The sequence below is a fragment of the Anastrepha ludens genome, chromosome 2, assembly GCF_028408465.1.
Source record: "Anastrepha ludens isolate Willacy chromosome 2, idAnaLude1.1, whole genome shotgun sequence".
Taxonomy (NCBI): domain Eukaryota; kingdom Metazoa; phylum Arthropoda; class Insecta; order Diptera; family Tephritidae; genus Anastrepha; species Anastrepha ludens.
Window position 1 is genome coordinate 183,907,842 of NC_071498.1, and position 22,975 is coordinate 183,930,816.

The window sequence follows — 22,975 nt, forward strand, 5'->3', positions numbered from 1 at the left end:
CAACAGTTCTCATGTTACCGGCAAAGAATACCATCAAACTCCAACAACAATTGCGCAAGTGATGTTGTCAGCAAAAATAAAAAACGAGGGGGATTATTTTTCTGTTATCCAAACGCCCCCTCAACACCTTCATTTGCACATACATATGTATGTTATGTTTGTCACTATTGTTTTTTTTTCTAGTTTACTGCTTTATCTTTTTTGTTTTTCTTCTATTTCATCATTATATTCACTTGAGTGTGAGTGAGTTTCCGCGCTAGTCGTAATAAGCTTTTACGTTGAACATTGACTTTGAACTACTTGTACATTGTTTACGAGAGGCGGCCGCTTGGTCAAGTGTGGTGACACATTCTGCGCGTTGAACTCTGCTGCGCCCCGATGGGACCGCACAGATATAAGGGTAAATGCTCCAAACGATATTGGCGCGTCAGACCAGCGCTCATAGTAAATAAATAAGCAAACACACTCACATACATATGCACATACATGCATGCATACAATAAATAAAAAAAGCCCCATGATAAACAGAATAGTGAGCGACGGTGCTCCACCGCCATTCAGGGTGCTGCCGCTCCATTGCGCTCCTCAATTACTCCACTACTAACCTACTCTTGATCGGCCACATTTCTTTTCCAGCATGCATACATACATATGTATGTACATGTGTACAAATGCGCGCACACACACAATTACTTATGTACTAAATTGCTTTTACGTTTGTAAATAGAATGTAACTATGTAACTATGCATGTATGTATGTGTGCACGTTAGTGCGGGTGCCGTGGGTGTGTGGCAGTGTGCGCGCTTTGAAATATCTGTACATACATACGTATTTATGAGTTAGTGGAGCCGGTTGCCACTCAGTCAGTCACTGGAGGAAGTTCGGTTTGTTGAGACGCATTTATTCGTTAGTGGTTTTGCGCTTGAAAATGTTTGAATTACTAAATTTTAATTAAACTCAAGTCAACTCAAAAAGTCAACAGAAAACAATTGAGTATTATTTACAGCGGCAAGTGTGTTTCGATTTTTTTGAGTCAAACGCTGCGCTCACATCTGTCGCCAGTGGTTTCCACAAGGTGATACACATAATTTGTTGTAATGTTTAAATCTTTGGTTTTTAAATATAGCCAGTGTCGCTAGCCAAATACTATAAATATTTTTAACACACTAAGAAAAAAAGGGGGTTGTAGGTACATACATATGAGTGTGTGGATGAGAGTCGAAAATATGAAATTCAAATATTTAGCTGCTAATTAGTGCCATATGAATGTAAAGTAAAACCATTTAATAAATATTGAGGCCTGCGAGCAAGTGGCAATCGAAGCGATGTGTTCATGTGCTTGTGGCAATCTGCCGTATATTTTGTTTTGAAATAGTTCTGCTAAAGTGATTCAATACAAATCAAGATAAATATTTTCAGATTTTTCAAATAATAAAAAAATAAAAAATGTGTGTGTAACAAACAAATAATAGAAATTTGTAAGTACCCATGTATGTAGGTGTAACTTTATATGTGTGCTTGTTTTGACTTGCAATAGACTAGCAATAGAATAAAATTAGAGGCTGAAACTGATCTAGGTATATATTTTTTCCATTTTCTGAGCGACTCGAACTTGCGTCTACTAAATCTTCATGAATTAAAAATTTGATAAATTTACGAAAAAAAATTTGTTTTATTATGGTGCAATTTTTTTTAATAAAAAAAGAAATAAAAATAAAAATGAAATAATAATTTGAAAACGCTTAGCAGTCGTCAGAGTATTCACATTAAAAAATTGTTAAGAAACTTTTTTGCAAAATATTGTGGTTTGTGTGACGTGTAAAATTTGTAAATTTAACAAAAACCTACCTGCTTAGCATTAAAACACTCATTCCAAGTTTCATTACCAGAAGTCGAGAGGGTTTTTAATTTAACCCTTTGCGGTCGTATATCTACTCTTAGCCACCACAAGAAGCAACCATACGATTTGTATGCCTATTTATTTATAAAATTAATAAATCTTCTTTATCCTTTATCTTACATGTTTGGTATCACTGCTCTATCAACGGACAGTGCGACATCCTTTCCAAATTTAATACGACCGCAAAGGGTTCAGAAAAGAGGCAGCAACTACAAACGCAGCTCTTCTAGGAAACTAAATAATTAACTTGAGTTGTACGTACATACATACATACGTATATGTACCAAAATAAAACAATTCAAATTTTTCAAAACAATAAAAAGGGCTGAATATTTTTTTCAATTCAGTAGCCAAAGCTACTTTTTACTTTTTTAAATAACATCAAACTTTTTCTCTTTATTATTACTATTAGAAATAAAAACTTTAGTTTTATTTTTCGGAATACTTAAAAAGAAGGACATGGGGAAGGAACGCTCTTGATGAAATACGAAAGCAGAGGGGATTAGATTTGTTCAAATTTGTTTAGATATTTATTTCCATTGCCCTCCCCAATTTGGTTGTTGTTGTTGTAGGAACATAAACGTTGCCCTTATATGTACGAATAATGGTGCTGGAGTGACTAACCCTCGATCGGATATAAATCTGTGCCATTCCGGTAACGTTGACTGTCGTGGGAACGAATTTGGTTCTTGTAGGTTTGTTTCAAAAACTCAGACAATATTTGAAATATAGGCAACATAAATTGTGGCGATTGCAATGTAAAAAGGAAAACGCTTTTCTATTAGAAACCAAAAGCACGCATTAATTGAAATGTCTTCTTACACATAGCAAAACTGTATAAGTAATTCTTCTTGGCCCACTTGGAAATGGCGAAACAATTTTCATGATTTTGAAAAAATTATATTCCGTACACGTACATACATGTAGGCCTACGTATTTGCCTTTTTCTTAAAAAACCGTTACGACCATTTTTAAATATTGTATGCATGACTATCAATTGACCCCGCCTGTGCGCTTTAGTTATAGGTTTTTTAAGTGGCAGTTAAGTAATTGCAAACTTTCATTTATACAAACATACATATGCGCATGTGCATGTATGTATGCATGACACATTAGTATTAATTTAGGCATCCGCATACATTGACAAACTTAATTCAAATTTTAAGAAATTGAAAGTGCGAACAGAAAATCACTTCAGACACCACCCCTGTAGGGAACTGACCTAAGTGTAAGTTCAATTTGGATGCATTATTTCTCAACTAATTCGCACTAATACAGTGGCAGTGCGGAATATACCTACCAATACAAATTCTAAAATATTTTTTAAAAATGAGATGAAAAATTAAAATACCTATACTTTTTCTTGCTGGTTTTCAAGCATTGACTGGTCTTCGCTTGACTTCTTAAAGCCAACTAAAATCTAATTTCAGTAAGTGTTCTAAAAGTCAGCTGCTTTAGTAGTCGATTACCCAATTCCCAGTTGGGACATGCACATACATACTCGTACATATATTTATTTGTATTCGTATGCATGTATTTTTTGTAGATATGCTTCTATTCAGAGCGAGGTGGCAAGAATAAAAAAGGCCAATTCGATCCATTGAATGCCTTTTTATTTTGATTTCACAGAACGAAGCATAAACAAATAGTTTTTTTAAGCGAGATTTGCTGATTGAACAAATTTGATTTGACTGCCCCAGGCATACACTTGAAAATACCGCATCAGCTTCTAAGCGAGATTCAGAGTTAATATTCAATACATAAAAGTGAAGCTGGTGGCATTGAGGGATTTGTATCTTTATGTTTTCTTCATTCTTACTTCTCTCTCCACCGTAACCTAATGTTGTAATAAACTTTTGACTTGATACACAATTTTATCTTAAAGCCAACAAATTGGCTGATGAGTCGAAGGCGCGTTCCGTTGCCATCGACCTTGATCTCAAGCTTTGCTTCCGGAGCGCACGAACACATACATGCATATGTATGTACATATCTGGAAATATCCGACCATGCAGTTTGGCATAAATTAGTGGCTTAGCACTCAAAAAGTGGCTCAGTGGCTTAGCGATGAAGTAATTAGTAAAAGCTAGTTTTGTGTGTAGAGAGAAGAAAATTTGTTGTAAACTGAATTGAGTCGAAGAGACCTGGTGTCATTGGGTAGTGGAATAATATGTAAAAACAAAAGTTTTCATCTGCTGTTTGTCTGGGTTTTCATGTTCATGTTCATAAACATACATACATACATGCATACATATTTGTAAACAATGATGTCACATCCGTGGCAGTGACACAATTTTTAAAAGGGAATTTCAAGTGAGAAAATCTGTTTGAAGTAATACTCATGCTTATGTATTTAATGTGTGTATGTATGCGTGCGGATTCTGCGAAAAATTCAGCATTTGCGATGTACGAATGCACATATTTACATATTTGGTTCGCCGCATGGCATAATCATATCGAGCCAACGGCACTATAAAACAACAAACTATAGGTGCGTACTCACATACATATATAAACAGGTGTGTGTATATTTCACTTATGTGGAGGGGCAATGCTGTATGGGGTAATGCTTTGATCAGCTGCCTTAAATATTCTAATTACTATGTTTTATTTGTTATTATTGCAAATTCAAAAGGCATAAGGCATTTTACGCTTCGACAATGCCGGTTTATTGTAGTTAACAGTTCTTAAGTGAATGCCCATACGAATTGTCAATCATCAGTGCAATGCAATATGATTGTGGACAGCATAACAAGTAAATAAATGCATAGGTGTGTATATGTGTATGCATGCATATGTGTGTGTGTACAAACTGACATGCCAGTCGCTGATATTAATCAAATAATAATTTGAGGCACATGTCAATTCCACTGCTTTGAACACGAACTGGGCCTGAAAGGCATTAAGGAAACCACCACTGACCCATTTTTTATGAGTTTTCTTCTCTATTTGTATTTGTTTTGTGCATATACATACATACATGTAGAGCACTGTGCATCACGTTCTTATTAAATTAATTATTCCTATGGTTCATGTTTTCATTTCAATAATACATACGAATATGCACACACACACACGAGTGTATTTCAAATAAACTACAACTCTTCAACGAAATTTCGTGAAAGAAATTGGGAAATCATAACTATTCGTAGCCTAATTTTCTTCAAAAGGCCCAGCTATTTTGTGTGTGCGCTCTATTGTTTCCATAGTGCAAGGTCTGTATGTATGTATGTACATATGTATGTAAATAATATACTTTTTCAAAAAATTGCACACGCGCAGAAAAATTAATATCTCTAAATTTTATTCGAGGAATTGTCCAGCCATACTGAAAACGAAATTTATGCCACCCACAATAATTTTATGAATGCTTTCAGTAACAGCAAAGAATCATAAATATGTAATAAAAAAATAATTGCTTCTCATTCGCACAATCCTCTTTTCTACTCAGCAATTTTATATACGACAGCTAATTTTCAGTTTATCAAAAATATGTCAGCTGTAGACTGTTGGATTGGCGTTTGTTTGTTTGAAAATCCATTTGGAAAACTCGTGAATTTTGAAACGATATAAGTATGTATGTACGCATGTCTGAATATCGGCTATATCGGCCATAAATAAATACGTATGTTTGCATGCCCATGACTTTGCGTGCGCTAAACACATTAAATGCCCACAACAGAGCGAAAATGTCCGAATTGAATGCCAAATATGAATTAAGGTATGAAAAGTGTGTGTTTAGCAGGAAATTATTCAGCTGGCGTGGGACGTGTTGTCAATGTAAATAATTGTATGTATGTATGCGTGGAAGTAATCTGATTCAGAAGCCTTCAATGAGATTAGCCCAGCGCAATCATAAATTTCCATCAAACACACACATACATGCATAGTTTTTGTTAGTGCAATTTTATATTTTCCATTGTCCTTTTTTTATTTCTTTTTAATTTGGTTGCTTTGGATGTGTCGATACATTGCAATGTTGCGTACCCTGAAATGCGTCCATTGGAGGAGGAAGGCTGAGCGACCAGATGTGTCCTACTGCTGTGTCGGTATCGGTACGCAGAGCTTCAGGCCAACAAATTTAAGCAAAAGGGTTTGCTTTTGGGGCTGAACTGAACTTTTTTTCATTAAATGGCATTATTAGGCAAACGTTGCACGTTTCGCTCTGGAAAATGTTGCATATTTTGTATGAGAGTATAATAAGAAAAATTCAATTCTTCCACGAATTATATGATGAATCTAATATAATTGACCGATTTACTTCCAAATTCCGAACTTGTACAATATATACAGATAAATTAAAATCAGCTAGACAACACTTGCCCTTTCTGCTCGGCTCTGATAGTGCAGCCGAGGGTAGAAGAAGCTTTCGACAAATTCCTTCATTGTGGTTGACTCTGAGCTTCGGTCTTAGCGATGTTGACCTCCAGTCCCAGTTCCACAGTGCGTGTCAGTGTGACTAGTCTGACCGTCTTCGCGAGTTTGTGAGATACGAGGCAGACGTGATCGGTGAAGTCCAGGTTCTCAATATGTCTGATGAAACTTCATACGATATCTCTTTTATGCAGGGTGACTTATGACGTCGTTATACCTTGCCCGTTGCCGCAGTCACGCAAATCACCTTCCTTGGGCAGCGGTGATGTGGGGATGAGGAATTTCCGCTGAAAATTGTGGGGCGGCGATCAATAGAATGCCATTTTCTTTGAGTGATTTTGTTGAACTTCAGCTTCTTACTTGCATCGTTGATCTCTGCCAGACTAGGGCAGGATGTTGTTATTTTGCTGCTGGTTGTTGTTGTGCCCACTTCAAAGCTATGTTGCTAATTGCTTCAAAGCTTTCTTTCCATCTACTGAGCGGGTCATCATTGAAAGTCAGTAAGGTACCATTCAGATCTCTGTTCGGCTGATTAGTACTCTGCAGGTTGGTTAGGCGGCCAACTACGCGGTTCAGTTGCCTCATATTGTTTGCTTCTGCTGCCGCTTCGGCATCGCTGATAAGATAATCAATGAACTTTCTCTTATCGTTGCTGATCGATGATTTCGATACTTGTTTTGCCGCATCTCTGCAGGCTGACCGCAGGTAGCCGTCGCTGCTAAGTTGCCTTTTGAGCTCATTTCCGCGCTGAATGATGCCCCAAGTAGTATCAGAAATTCATGGTTCGATATTGGTGGCTTTTACTGTGCCACTATTCTTTTCAGCGATTTGCCTGAGAGTGGCATTTTTAGCTCCCCAACCTTTGTTGTTCTGGATAGTGAGCAGTTGGACATTGAATCGCTGATTAGACATCAGTGAGTATGAGAGTATTGGGTTTCATTCTGCTTTGCAGCTTGATCTTGACGGTTTTTGGTTATGACTCTTCCTACTGGGTGAGATCCAAGTGTATAGTATTTATGGATTTTCCTTGTTGTTGCATGATTCGCACACATGTACACCGATGATTTGCTTTATAAAAGAGTTGTGGTTTCCTAGTTTCGCATTGAAGTTGCCCATAAGGAAAATTATGTCGCCTAGGTTTTTTATGGTAGAAAATATTGCACGTAGGGCAACAGGTGAACTCGCCGGGATTACTAAGCTAGGCGTTAATAAAAAATTAGAAAAAAATCTGATAGTGGGTGTTTTTCAAAGAAAAGTGCTTTTCCAAAAATCTTGAACAAATTTTTTTTTTAAAGTATATCTTATCATAAAAAATTACAAGACAAAAATATTATGTAATATACATATTCGTATGCTTAAAAGAGCCGAAGATATTACATTTTAAAAGACGCTATCCAAATTTTTCAACTTTGAAGGTTACTTTTTATTATACTCAAACCTGAAAGTAAATCCATTTTTAGAAGACTGTCCGGATAAATTATGAAGCGCTCTTTATTAAGTTGGCTTACCCTATAGCTACACTGATCTACAAGGTTTTTGCCACATGGATCCTGTATGCCAATTTTTATTTTGCTACATACCCCCATTATAAAACCAAAATTATTATTTTCGTGTCACCCACATACATATTCGTTGGGCAGCTGTTTATAATCTTACTGTATTTTATTATTCACAAAAGCTAAGCGTTGTTAGTCACATCAACTAGCAAAGGAAGTGTACCAATCATCTTCACAAGCTTTGCTACGTAAGTGTAAGTGACAGAGGCTGCAGACCACGTAATTATCTGATTGCTACTTTTGCTGGACTAATATAAATGGAATGAATGGAATAAATGAAAACACCGAAAGTGTGCATGTAAAAATTAGAAACAAATTTTTGTTGGCCAGTGTAGTTCATATTATTTCATAAAATGGGGATAGCGCAAAACTCTCTGAATCGCTGCCCACTATAAGCACCCAATCGTATCTTATCTCCTAACATTCGCCAATCAATCAGTTTTAGAATCAAATTCAATTGCCCATTTCAGGTATGTATCAATGCTTAAAAAACTTCCGTGTTTCTCCCCGTTCTTCATTAAAAATAATACAAAATCTGAAATGATTCATTGAACACCTGGTGGCCCAAAAGTGGAATTCATCGATATATACACTAAACAACAGATAACACCAAAATTATGCGGAAATAAGGCATTGCGCGATAAGAAAAGCCAATAAATTTTGTATGCACATGCGTCTAAACACGATTACGTAAACAATAATAATAAAAAATAAAAAAATGGGACAAAGATAAATAAATAAAAAAATTATATTACAATCTTATCTGAAAACATTTTGTTCGTAAAATTTTGTTTACGTTGTTCTAACCACTTTTGCTTCACCATACAACTGCAGCTATAGATAAATATGGTTTATGATCTTAAGTATTACAGTTATCTCTTAAGTTTTGTAAAGCCAAATTTAAGCTACCAAAATGTACGAGGGTCAAGTTCGTGCAAAGTCAGAGAGTTAGCACTGCTGGCGTGTATCGAGGTTATGTTTAATTAGTAGCATCTCTTGGAAGAACCCCAAAAAGTTTCGCCATATCGGTTTATTTTTTGTGTTCGAGGAAGTCGAGTGATTTTCCTTTTCCATTACCACACCGCATCTGCTCACGCCTCAGCAGTTGAAGTCAACTCGTTTCACATACCTCTAATGCTTCAAACTTGGCTCCCTCAGACTGACTGGCGGGAAAAAGATTTTATTCAAACGAGGAAGTGATTGCAGAAACGAATGGCTACTTTTCAGACTTGGACAAATCTTATTATCCGGAAGAGGTCAATAAACTAGAACAGCGTTGAACGAAGTGGAGACGCAAAACAAAAAAGGTTTACCCCAAACAATTAATTAGTTTTTATTGCTGTACGGGCCTTTCAAACGACCCTAGTATGTATGCTAAATTGGAGATTGATGCCTCCATTCCAAAATGCACTTCAACCTGTTATTCTGTACAAGTCCATTCATGCATAAACATATGGCTTAAAATTCGAGGGCAGTGTGGGCGGAGGTGTATATTCCGAACATTTTGGAGATCTCTTTCAGTTTTCGGCTCCCCGACTAATGTAGTGGCAGTTTCAGGCTCAAATGATGGCACACACTGGTACAGTGTGTTGTGATAACTGGATATGATGCCTACATATTCACTGATAGTCAGGCGGCGACAGAATCTCTCATAAAATAGTCAACAGCCTCTAAGGCACCCATGAAACGCCTCACATTTCTTAACGAGATGGCTGAGTCATTTCACCTAAAGGTAACATGGGTTCCTGGCCATTGCGACATTGAGGGTAACTGTAGGGCCACTGAACTAGCGAGACTCGGCACGAAGTTGGCTGGGGAAATTGTAAGAGCAGCGAATGAAAGATAGCGTAATGAACTGCAGGATCGCCCGACTATTGTGGCGGCTCTTACTGCTAAACGCACAGAATCTTTGCTAAGCCAAATTAAGCACAGCCTTAGTATACTGATTTAAGTTATAACAGAGCACTGCCTAATAAGCAGACATGCCCGGAGGATGCGCGTGCAATGGCATGTCTTCTGATGGAAGAGGAATAGACGATCTCGCACTTCCACCATTATCCTGCTCTATCCAAACGTAGATTTACCATTTTTGGTAAACAATTTTTGAATTTAAATTTTTTGATAGACGAATTTTTAAGGAGTAACAGTTACATAAACTGTAATAATATTAAGAAAACAATTACATTTGTATAATATGTAATGTATACGACCACAGAATTTTACAGTTATATACTCATTAAATTCTCTAAATACATATTTTTCCTTTTCCATGGCAGCCCGTTCTACGTACCGGAATGACTCGGGTATTTCATGACCAAGGGCTGCCGCCCTTGTCTACTGGGATGAACCTCACCTCTGAATTTTATATTGAAATATAAAAACAACTCCTTATCGGCATTGCCACTTTGCCAGAGAATGTGCCTTCACTTAGAGCTGATCTGTAGCAGTTGATATGTAGATATTTTAAAGCATTTTTCTAAACAGAAAATTTTGGCTTTGATACCAGTTTTAAACAACTTTTGGCATGAGATATTCATCAAGATGAGTGCCCAATTCGTTCTTTAACTGGACACTCGGGTCTGGCCAAACTTTTCCGACTTTGGACGTGAATTTAACATATTTCTGTTATAGCTAACGACTTAAACTTCAATGTAGTTTCCTAAAATTTAATATTTTATTGATTTATGGATGTAACCTGTAAAAAGAATACTCGAACAGGGCTTTAAAAAGGGTGTCCAACGGAGGGTTAATGAAAAATTATTCTTTTTTTTAATATTGATTAAATCCCAAAGTTTCTGAAGTAATAAAAATGCAGAATTTTCGGCCTCTTTCTTCATCTCTAATAATAATTTTTGTGATTTCATTTGATCTTCCCCAAGAGAAAGTCGTATTGCCTCGTCGCATGTAGATTTGAAGTCAAACTATACTTAGTTCCAAAATCGTTAATAATAAATTTGTAAGTGTTTTTTATTGGCTATTAAAGGATATCACAATTCAGAAAAATTTGTTTAAGATTGATCTAGTAAACGAAATAAAGTAACATTATTCTGGTACTTATGAATGGGTACGTATGAATATGTATTGTAAATAGATAGATTTGCTCCCACCAACAAACGGATTCCTATTAGGCACTAAATTTGGAATCCTAATAAAAAAGTGGAATACTCAGGCATTTTGTGAATTTCCCTCTCTCCATTTAAATAATAGTTAAAGAAAGACTTTTCATGTCTATGCCATGCCCTGCTTCAAACATGTAAGCTATCGGCACACTTAATACAAATTGGGCGCATCATAAAACAGGGCACTCATACGTCCTGTACCACCAAACTGCCACAAGCATGTAATTACTTACAATATATATTTTATATTTTGTGCCTGTCACTCTCGAAGATGTCTGTATATGATAACAATTCACTGTCTGATGATTTGTTAATAGGAGCGCATATTTTATTGGAGCATTTATGATTATTAGTATGAGTTCCGAAGAGGTAATCAGTAGTCATTACAATAATTACTCGATAAGTTAACATGGATGGGTATATGCATGTGGTAATTTGGTGATTTTCGTGATTCTTATACAATACGCCTATTTTCTTTATACTTTGATTAAAGGGCATTCAAAGACTCGTTCACTTATTTCAAGTGTGAGTTGTTAAGATAAGAAGCTTGTGGAGCCCATATTACAAGTATCTACATAGTATTGTACTATATAGATATGTACGTGTATGTATGTAGCAGTGCACATGCATACCTCTATACCATCACTTAAACGCAAATATTTGCCAGATTTTATACGATTGTATTCATTTATTGAAACGAAGTTTGTAGAGCCGCACATTGTAACTGTTATCGAAATCTTTATAGAATAGACGGTGTTCAGAATCATAAACAACATTCGACTAAACAGCAATTTTTTGTCAATTAGTACATTTATAGTATATGAAAAATCAGTATCCTATTTATACCAACATGTTTATTTAATTTTTAGCTGGTGGTAGTTGCGAAGAAGCTTTTCTACTAATTGAACGTTTTTTAACTGAAATTCTCGTACTAAAAATTTACGAATGCCGCAACTTGTTTCAATTAGTACAAAACCTCTCTAGAAGTATTTATGGATATTCCGTGAAATATGTGAAATATGGAATCAGCTTCAGCCTAATCTCTATGTCTCTGAATAATCCCTTAATTGACTTTCTTAAAATATATCGACCCACAATCCCCAAAATCTTATGATTTCTTTGAATTGGCGTACATGAATGAAAATAACTAATGAACCTTTTGAAATGAATCATAGCTTGTTCCCTTCAGTATTAAATTCTCTTCTGTTTGAACTAACAAAATAGATACAAAAAAATGTTTCAAGATTTTTATACCAAGTTGAAGTGAATTTTTTTTTTATAGAAAGGCATTTTTTTCTTTAAAACCTCCAAAAAGTTGAAATTTTGGAATTTCTCTCAGTTTTCTTAGTTCATCTAGAATAAAAAATCATGATAATTAGAAATCCATTTGAATTTTTTGCTTTAGATAATAATTACGAGCTGTACAACATTTTTTTCAACTTAGTTTAACCAGTACAAACATTTTTTATACTTTTTAAATGTTCATTAAAAGATAGAAAAAACTTTGCAGTGCTAAATTAATTTGTTCCTTAAAAAAAAATCGCAAAGAGATACAATTTTTAGACCTCATTAACCAGGCTCCCCCCTTAATATTTCCCTTTCCCTATATTTTTCTTTCGGCGGCAAAGATAATTTAACAAAATAAATTACGTGGTAGGCTTTGATAACTCAAAATCGATTTGTATGCGCATCGAAAGGCGCATCGTCATCGTCGCTGCTTGACAAATGCGTGTCGGCTACGACGACGATACAAGCCATGTGCGGCCTTAAGGAGGCATAGACTGCGAACGATTCAACTTTGATCTCGATACCTAAGTATCATAAAACGCTATCCGATTTAAAAAGCTAGCACACCTGTTATTTCGAAATATAGGAGCAACAAATGGTGGGATTAAATTATTAAATTAAATTATATTAAAAATTATATTTTATTATACATTCGTTACCCAAAAACGCCATTGAATTGCCCCTTTAAAAATGCATTCTATTATTTCAAACTCAGCGCATTTATAGTACATAAACTTCAAGCTGAAGTTTAAAGTTCACTTAATTGGTGCAGTGTCTCTCGACAACCGCTTAATAATAATAATAAATAACAATAATAATGTGTTCAGAAACAACTAACATCATTCCATCGCTGATGATATATGTCAATCTGCTGAAGAAATCAAAGATTTAGGAGCTGCTTTTGATGCATATTTTACATTTCTTAATCATATAGCCTTTATTCTTTCTAGACTATTAGATTATTCTTAGCTTTATAAGAAGGAATAGTTCGAACTTTGCAGGCCCTTGAGCTCTAAAGTTGCTGTTTACTGCATTTGTTCGATTTACATTAGAATATTCCGTGTTTATTTGGAGACCTTACCACCAATTCGCCATTGATAGAGTTGAACGAGTACAAAAGGTTTTTCTTAAGCATGCGCTCTCTTTCCTGAATTTTTTTTGAATTAATTCCATCACATAAATCCCGCTTACTTCTATATTAATTAATCTTAAACAACTAGAACGTAGCAAATCGATTTTGTTGCTGTCTTTTTCTTAATTTTAGCAAGCGGGAAATTGACTGTCAGTCTCTCCTTAACTTTTCGGCCCCTACCATCTCTTTGCGTAATAAATATCCGTTGAGAACAAATTATGCCTGCATTGCTGCTATTGCTCGCCCTCTTCATGAGGTCAATGAGATCTCGAATTCGACTGAACTATGTATTGTACATTTTACAAAATCGGAACTATGTTTTTTTGCTCAATTAAACTGGGTATTGTAACTTAATTTTTATAATTTAATTTATTTTTGTTGTATGTAGTGAGTAAGAATAATTGTAATGTAACAACATTTTTTTGTTAAATATATTTTTGTAGTAAGTAGTCCGTGAGATCAATTCCTTATTGATTTCTGAATAAATAAATAGTCCAAAAGGGGGCACATTTTCTATATGTCTGCACTTCACCCTTTTAGAAAATCTAAGAAGTACATGCCCTTACTACTTCACCTGTGTATTTCCAGCATGGGAACATCCCTAGTATGCATTGTGGCATAAATAAATACCCACAAAAGTGCGTATGCCGCATAGATAAGTTATGCAGTGACTTGCCTGTGAGCAATCGATATCGCTTGATAATCAAGTTGCTATACAATGAGTCGCAGTGAAAAAATGGAAAAAATAAAGAAAATAGTCAAAGTTTTTTTTTGGAAAATCTGAAACGGGGTGAACGACAAAAATGTCACTTTTACATTTCAAATATGTATATGTATGTATGTATATGTAAATGTAATTGGCGCGTATACTCTTTGTTGCGTTTTTGGATGAGCTCCTCCTCCTATTTGTGGTAAGCGTCTTGATGTTGTTCGATAAATGGAGGGGCCAACAGTTTTATACCACCTCCGAATGGCAGATGGTTTTTTTTTGTGAGTCACTTTTTCATGACATTAATTTGCTCAGAGCTATTGGTCTTGCCTACCGTAGAGCGGCCGCCATCTGAAAAAACCTTTTGTATTAATTTACTGTTTCATGCGGACATTGGGTCTCGAACTACCGAATAGTATTCACGCTCAGGCCCATTCAGCTACGGAGGCATGGATAACTCATATGGAGGTAGTTACACAACAGACACTCTCACACAAAATGGGTGGACTACTTTGTCTGGTAATAGTAGATCTTGCCTGGGGCTCCCAAATTGGCGGTACTCTTATGAAGATTATTTTTGAGTGTAGCTTCAAAGCGGTGATTTCAAAGATTCCCTTCCCAATTGTCGAAGTCTGAAACGAGTTGCTTAAAAATTATTATTACTAAATTTATTTCATTCTCGAAATAAGGCGAAAAACTTTCAGAACTTAACGTTGGGGGCACGTAATATATCTGTCATTATCAAGTAAGCTAAATGTTTAAAATGTTTTCTCTTACAGATAATGAGCTGCAACTAATCCATGAGAATCTTAAAGAACATTCATCATAACGGCAACAGAATATATTCAAAATGTGCCTTTCGACACCCATCGCTGCCGGTTCGGATGGCAATGCAACTACAAAGCCTATAGTCTGTGCGAATGGCAGTTGTTTGAACAACAACAACACCAATAACAATAATAATAATGTTTGCACACTGAGTGCCGCGCGATGCAGTGAAAGTGATGGCAATGCAAATGGTGTCAGTATTAGAAATAGAATATGCCACAAGCAAAAACAATGCACAGTCAACGGTAAAGCTACAGCAACAAGTGTTACCAACGAAGAAAAGGAACAATCCAAAGAGTTAGTTGATAACTTAGGTTATAAAGAAGAAAATGCTGTCTACAAAGAAATTCCACACCCAGCAGAATCGAAGGAAGGGTTACAAATAAAAGCGTCCAGCGAGCCCGAGTATGACCCACAGATCAGGTGGCCAGATTTGATAGCCCAGATCTTTTTACATGGCGGCTCCTTGTATGGAATCTATTTGCTATTCCAAGCGAATTTCTACACATTTTTGTGGGGTAAGCCAAAGACAAAAAATAAAACCAAACACCGCTACATGCATACACACATAAAGGCATATATTTGGAATATTCGTCTTTCTCCATAGCCTCGTACATAAATACCCATCTGGGCATTAACTAAAAATGTGCTAAATAATTGTGAATGCTTGAATAGTTTTTCCACTTATGTACTTAAATATGTGTATATGTATGTATGTATGTACGTATTGAAGGTGTAAGTTCCGAGAACTTAAGTTGCACGCATGTTTGTGAAGTAAATAAAGCAAAGAATGCCAATATCTCATAGAGGACCGATTTTGTCTATTTAAATATTTGCTTACGCTCCTAGATCCAATGACATTAGCAACTTGTTGGTATGTATGCATGTAAATATGTACTTTCATATTTTTAGAGTAATTTTTGCACCTTTCTGGTATACTGAAAGCTTAAACGAATTTAAATGTTGGCATAAATATGAGGCCTATATAGTCTTATTGTAGTCTGTCTTGTAATTAACAACAATTTTCGTTCTAGTAGCTATACATACAGTGCCTCACATAAGTATTCGGAAATATTTTTTCTAGGTTATAAAATATCAGAAACTCCTTTCAGTTTTTTTTGTTGTTCAAAAACTAATTCAGTAATTTCATTGTGATCTAAGCTTGAATTAAAAATATTTTAAGCAAAAACGGAAGTAAATAATCCATTGACTTAAAAAGGGAACTCACATGTCACAAAAATATTCGGAAAAACCAATCCAGACATACATATAATTTAAGCTATTTTTAACTAATATCTAGTAGCGTATCCTTGCATTTTAGTAGCTTCTCTTAATCTATTCTGCATTGCGAAAACCAACTTTCGCGTTGTCACAGCTGATATCTATGCCTGCTCTTTGAGTATCGCTGCTTTAAGGCTGTCCCTTGACGTTACTTTACGTTTCCAAATCTGCCCACAAGTGCTCGGTTGGATTTAGATTCGGCGACTGAGGTGGTGTTTCCAATAATTCGGGGTGTTATGTAATATCCAGCTTCGTATTGTGAGGTGTATGCTTTGGTTCGTTATCTTGCTGGAAGGTATAATGCCCCGAAAGCCCAAGTTTATTGGCGCTAGCACTCAAATTCTCCGTTAATATTTTTTTTATTTTTTTTATTATGAATAAATTTTATTTGCAATCTATCAGTTGACAATCAGCAAATTTTTTAAATATAAGAATCATGACAGGATTGATTGCGCTCCATTGAGACCAATCAATATATTGTAAAACAGTTGTATTCGCTACAACTCAATTATGTTTCCTCAAATGTGTTTGGGAGATCCAAAATATGTATTTTTTTAAGGCGTTTGACATTCATGCTATTGTGTAGAAGATTTCTTGCTAGTAAGTTTTCATGGTACGACAGTCTGTCTAGGTATCTTCGAGAGGCTTTGGTGATTTCATTTCTAACATAAGGTACATTTAATATTTGAATGCAAGCGAATTCCAAACGCGTTTTTCGAACTTTTTGCTAGGGTAATTATAATTCCAAATACTTTTGTGAGACACTGTGTGTATGTATGATACTTCGATGAAGATGTCACAGCAACAGCAAAAATCAAACGGTTGCATGACTGCTAATGCCATGAAGTGGAACTTCCCGTTCCTATGGCACAAAGCCAAGAGTGTTTCCTATAAATCCGGATAACACATAGAAAAAATTCTTTATTTACCGTTTACGTTGATTGTTTTTACAATTTTAGTTTCATGCATAATTACGTCACATATTTACATAATACACACTCACGTACATTTACATACATACATACATATTGTACACAAATAGATGAATCAAACTCGTTGCTAGCCATGCACAGAAGCATTTCTGATGTTATTTCTAAAACCTTTACAAGGCTCGAGTTATTTTAATTGAATGCTGAAACTAATAAAAAAAAAATGTTTTGTTTTAATAAAAAGTGAACTTTGACCAGTACAATTAGCTGTGAAGAATCAATTGGACGAAGAGGTGTAACTGTGGACATACACAGCATAGATGCCAACGATTTGAAATATATGCGCGTGTGTATGTATGGCTGAAAGTATTTGCATATGTATGTGTGTATGTCTATGTGCATGTACGCATATCAGAAGAATTGAGTCCACTTGACAGCATCCAGTTGATTTGCTTCGATATTATGACATACTCGCACACTCACTTGACGCTCGTAGATAGGCATTCAATTCACCCATATTCGTGTGCATGTGTGGTGTGTGTTGGGGTACTGTCGCGTTCTTGGTGGTTCTATTAGGTGATAATTATTAAAATTCCGAAATAATTACTTTAATTTCAGTGATTGTCAATGTTTGGTGCTCGGGCATTGGTATCACCGCTGGAGCCCATCGCCTCTGGTCACATAAATCCTACAGCGCCTCTTTGCCATTGCGCATCTTACTGATATTCCTTTTCACTATCGCCGGACAGGTTTGTAGAACAGCAGAATTTCTCCAATCCAAGTATTATTTAATTAATTTTTTCCACTTTTCTCTTTTCATTTGCACAATTTTCTCCTACGAACAGCGCGATGCATACACTTGGGCGCTGGACCATAGGATACACCACAAATTTTCCGAAACTGATGCCGATCCGCACAATGCCAATCGAGGCTTTTTCTTCGCGCATGTCGGCTGGCTCTTCTTAACGCCACATCCGAAAGTGATTGAAAAGCGCAAAGTCATCGACATGTCGGATTTGGAGAATGATAAAGTGGTCATGTTCCAACGCAAATACTACATACCGCTCTTTGCCTTGTTGTCGATCGCTTTGCCTGTGCTTGTGCCCTGCTATTTCTGGAAAGAGAATTGGTGGATATCGTTTTGGATAAACTTCAATCTGCGTTTTACCTGCACACTGAATGCTGCTTTTTTCGTAAACAGTGTTGCACATATGTGGGGCAGAAAGCCGTATGACAAGTAAGTTGCAACTTTCTGCAATACCTCCACTACTGGCTAAACATTCAAATAATTATTTTTTTAGAAATATCAGTTCGGTGGAGAGCCGATTTGTGGCTTTCTTGGCATTGGGCGAGGGTTGGCATAATTATCATCACGTTTTTCCATGGGACTACAAGACCGGCGAGTTCGGCAGCTACAAATTGAACGTCACGACTGCCTTTATTGACTTCTGTGCGAAAATAGGCTGGGCCACTGGAAGTGAGTTGTGCAATATATGAAATTATCAATATTTTAAATAGTTTTCATTTTACCATAACTACTGCACCCAAACGTGAGTTTTTTGGTTTCTATAAAACCAAATACAGGGTTTGCCAAAAAGTACTCGCAAAAGTCGTCTATGAACAAATGAAATGAAAGTTAAATAAAATAAGAAAAAACTAGATAACTTCAATTATAAAAAGTCTAACTAAAATGGAACACATCAAATAAGACACTTATCGAAATTAAATTTTTGAAAGAAAGAAAACAATTTCTATATTCAGTTGATATTTTTTTTTATTTTAAAGTATGTACATACATTTACTAAAGAGCTTTCTTGTACAAAATAATTTCAGTTTTAATATCGGTGGCACAAATATAAAAACCGTCTGATTTTCATACTCGGGAACAGCGAAGAGCGCTGCTTGAATTTGAATCCATTGCCGCAACCAGTCAAACTTGGCACACAACTTAGGAGACTTCAAACCCATTAAAAGTATTACCCGCAGCTTTTAGGTTATATAAATTGGATAAAAAGCTGACTCATCTTGCTCAACAGCCGCATCTTTCCAAATGTATGTCAACTGAACTCCGTTTATTTTTCGACATTAATGTACATTGGCCGTTCGCAAAACCATGAGCTTCTCTTTTCAGTAATGATTTTCGTCCACTGAAAAAGTAGATATTATTTGGCAACTCCAATTCTTTTTGCACTAAAAATAAGTGTCAACCCCATTAAAACAAATATTAACTAAAACGTTTACAAACATATTTGACGCGATAACCACGTGCCAATACTTAGTTCATACCATTTTCGCCGTAAGAGTTAGGTGGCAACGCCAAACTCAAATAATTTTTATTGCAGCGTTGTTCATTCTTTTTAGCCCATATCTTAACCTCTTAAATAGTGTTATTAATTTAATTTATTTTTGCAATTAGATGGCAACGCTGTTCAATTTGTTTTATTGAATTAAATCTCTTTTTGAAATATTTATTTATTTAAAATATATTTTTAAATATTTTTTGCGGCTAATGAGTTAATTTCACAAAAACTAGGTGGCAATGCTAGCTTCCTTAAACACCTTTCCCTTGACATCCATATCTTAATATTTCAGTGAAGTTTGTAATAATTTGCTATTTCTGCAAATAAAAATTCAGGTAGGAAAAAGTTTCTTTTGCGAATAGATGTTTCTTAAAAATATGCGTTAAATTATAATATTTAAGTCTGTTTTTTAATAAATTATTTTGTATTACACCAACCACAGACTTTCATACTTCTAGAAATCGTTAAAATCGGGTCAGTGGTTTTTGATTGATGCCTTCCTAGACAATTCGCATGCTTTTGTCCATATTTACATATATACATATTTAGAGATGTAAATAAGTCAGCGCAGTAGCAGAGTACCGTTTCTGTTCGAGACTAGAAGGTTTCAGAAACAAATTTTAATCAGTAGCGACACGCTGTAAGCCTAGGGTCTCTATCCGCCTATCCATCTTAGATTTAACTGTTAGGAGCGGCATTTCGTTTTTCAGCCGCTTGCTACAAGACACACGCTGTTTTGGGCTAAATGCTTATTAAAGGGTAGCCATCACCATGCCTTGTTGGTGATGGATTTGACCTCGTAGTTTTACGAGGTTGCGCAGAGCCCACTGCCCAACCTACTACTCTTATACTACGTCTATATCCACCACCCGCTACTTCCCCGGGACTGCTTATTTGTTAGGAAATATTTATTCGCAGCTATCCTCCAATTCTGACTCGTCCGCACCTGTGACTCGTCCGATAGCCGGCAGCTGTAAAGAGTTGTGAACGATATTTATATTTCGAAAAATCGTATTTACGATCCGACTTAGCTCAAATCCACTAATTACATAACAAGATATAAGGCACTAGCTAAGGCAGTAGCTTAGATATTTATGGAACTTGTACTTAAGGTCCAACTTATCACAACATGACCAATTACCTTTTACCTTTGACACCAAATGAGATTAGATAAGAAAAGGGTAATTAAATTAAAGGAGGAAGGTTGTTGGTGCTATCAACCATGGGTATCCTCGTGATAATTTGACACTACAGCTCTGTGTGAGCTTTGGCTTGCTGTAGAAAATGTCTCCATTTGCCCTGAGCCTTGGTTGTTTGCTTCCTATGTTTGACTTCGAATTTCCGCATGCCGTCTTCTAATTTGCCAATCCATCTTGATCTTGGTCTGCCTCTTGCTTTCGTTGCAAGTGTTTTAGCGTCCATTATTTTTCATTGAGCTCTTGGTATGGCCTAGCCAGCTTAGTCTGTGAGCTTTGATGAACCGCACAACATTTTCCCCTCTTATAAGCAGGTCCAGTTCACGGTTTCGGCTTATACGCCACTCGCCGCTATCATTGACTGCACCGAGGATTAGCCTCAGCATTTTTCTCTCGAATACCTTGAGTTTTTTTTGTCTTTTTCACTTATTGTCCAAGACTCCGATCCGTAGCAAAGAACTGGTCTATAGTCCGATTTACACTGCGTAATTTTGCAAGGTCTAATCAGCCGCTTTGATTTAAGAAGTTTAATAAGTGAGTAGAATGCTCTTTATGCTGCTTGTATTCTCTCGTCGATTGTGCTGCTCATTGCGTTGTCGTTTTCACCACTTCAAATTCATATGCCCCGATTTTAATTGTACCAGATACCACATCACGTTTTCTGGACATCAACATACACCGGTCTCGAAATTCAGTAAAGAACTTTCCTCAATTTTATCAAAATCATGAATTGAAGAGCTCTTTCTTACCCTAGAATAGTGTTTGTTCGGCTCACTAAAAACATCGGAAACCGGCCTCAGATAAAATAAAAGAACCTGCGTAGTTACTTAAAATAAATTTTGACTTTCAGTTTCCTTCAACCAATTTTGTTTCTGTTTTCTATTAGTCACAAACCCCCAGCAGTGTATCAAATTCATTTCTCAACCTCCCAGGAGATAATGAAAAAATAAAAAACAAATTATGTTCCAAGACCAAACAATTTTGAAATTCTTCCTCTTTCATTTGTTTTTTGATTTCCCAAAGAGGTGGCATTTTTACATACATACGAGATATATACGTATATACATTTGATAATCTGGCACTTAAAACCTTTCTAAATTCTTTAGTGTATATTTTTGAAAATACTACATCGAATTAAAAATAAGAAAAAAAACAATAAATATTAGCTAACCAGCCAATTTGATTAAGGTGGATTAAAGTCGTAGAACCTACTGCTATATGGTGTGTTAATTTTGTTAATATGGTATACCATATGCTTAAAAATTCATTGGACAATTCTAATATACGTTCTGAGATATTCGGGTGTAGCAGGTCTCATTCAACAGAGAGTTACTGACCACAATAAGTGTAGAAAATATTTTATAAATCCGCTGAGTATTGGAAACGTGCCTAAAATATCACATAAATTACATACACACATATGTACCTACATGTACAATATTAATTCTGAAATAATTTTTTTTTTTACATAGCTTTATTTTAAATTTTTCCTTTCCTCTTTTGCAGGAAAGTCAGTCTCTCCTGATATGATTAAACGACGCGCTACCAAGTGTGGCGATGGTTCACGCTTTCTCACCGACGAATTCGCTCATAAGGACCAAGTGTGGGGCTTCGGAGATCGGGACATACCAAAAGAAGATGCCAATGAATTGGCTAAAATGAAGTGAGCTACGCAATCGAAATAATGGATTTGTAAATGGAGGCTCTTAAAATATTTCGTATTAACTTCGACATTCGTTCAAATTTTTATGTTAATTAGACTTAAGTGTCGTACAAGTTTTAGAAAGGAAAAAATATTCTTAAATACATACATATACACACACAAATGTATATTTTGACGTAATTTAAGCTTTATTGACATCCAGTGCTTGCTATGTGTAACATACATAATTGCCTTTAATTTTACTTATATGTGAATACTCGGTGTATAAATGTGACCATCTGAAAACTTTAAATATTTTCATGCATTTGTGCACCTACTTGAGTATTTCCTTAGTGCTTTATACTATTTTTAAAAAGTAAGAATGTAATCGCTGCAGCTGCTACCAAATCTACGGAATGAATAACAATAAAAATGTACCTTGAGCTGGAGCTGTTTTTGTTTTAATTCGAAGTTGAACCTGAAAATGTGCACACGCACACACCTGCGTATGCACATACCTGTGCTTCCAAAGGTGCATGCCCTTAAATAACCACCAAAAGCTACAGAGCATAGGTGAGTATGTGTTTGTGAGCTCGTACCAAATAGTCCAAACCGACTTCTAATCACATATTTTGGTTCCCTAGTACAAGTGTGCATATATTTAATTTACCTATATGTATATATGTATGTATGTATGTACTTGCATATTCTTCAGAAACGA

General features: G+C 35.7%; 1 protein-coding gene across 1 annotated transcript; it reads left to right on the forward strand.

The window, feature by feature from the left end:
- Positions 1 to 852: 852 nt before the first annotated feature.
- LOC128856084 (acyl-CoA Delta-9 desaturase) lies at positions 853 to 22,703 on the forward strand. Its single transcript, XM_054091456.1, has 6 exons — positions 853 to 1,076; positions 14,858 to 15,424; positions 17,735 to 17,865; positions 17,962 to 18,353; positions 18,418 to 18,593; positions 22,119 to 22,703. Exons 2-6 carry the CDS (start codon positions 14,929 to 14,931, stop codon positions 22,277 to 22,279), a joined length of 1,356 nt encoding a protein of 451 aa, XP_053947431.1. The 5' UTR covers positions 853 to 1,076; positions 14,858 to 14,928; the 3' UTR covers positions 22,280 to 22,703.
- Positions 22,704 to 22,975: the final 272 nt, after the last annotated feature.

Excerpts from the sequence above, each read along its gene's own strand:
- LOC128856084 (XM_054091456.1), top strand. The coding sequence starts at position 14,929 with ATGTGCCTTTCGACACCCATCGCTGCCGGTTCGGATGGCAATGCAACT. Across the intron at positions 15,425-17,734 it reads TTTCTACACATTTTTGTGGG|TGATTGTCAATGTTTGGTGC; the intron begins GTAAGCCAAAGA and ends CTTTAATTTCAG. Across the intron at positions 17,866-17,961 it reads TTTTCACTATCGCCGGACAG|CGCGATGCATACACTTGGGC; the intron begins GTTTGTAGAACA and ends TCCTACGAACAG.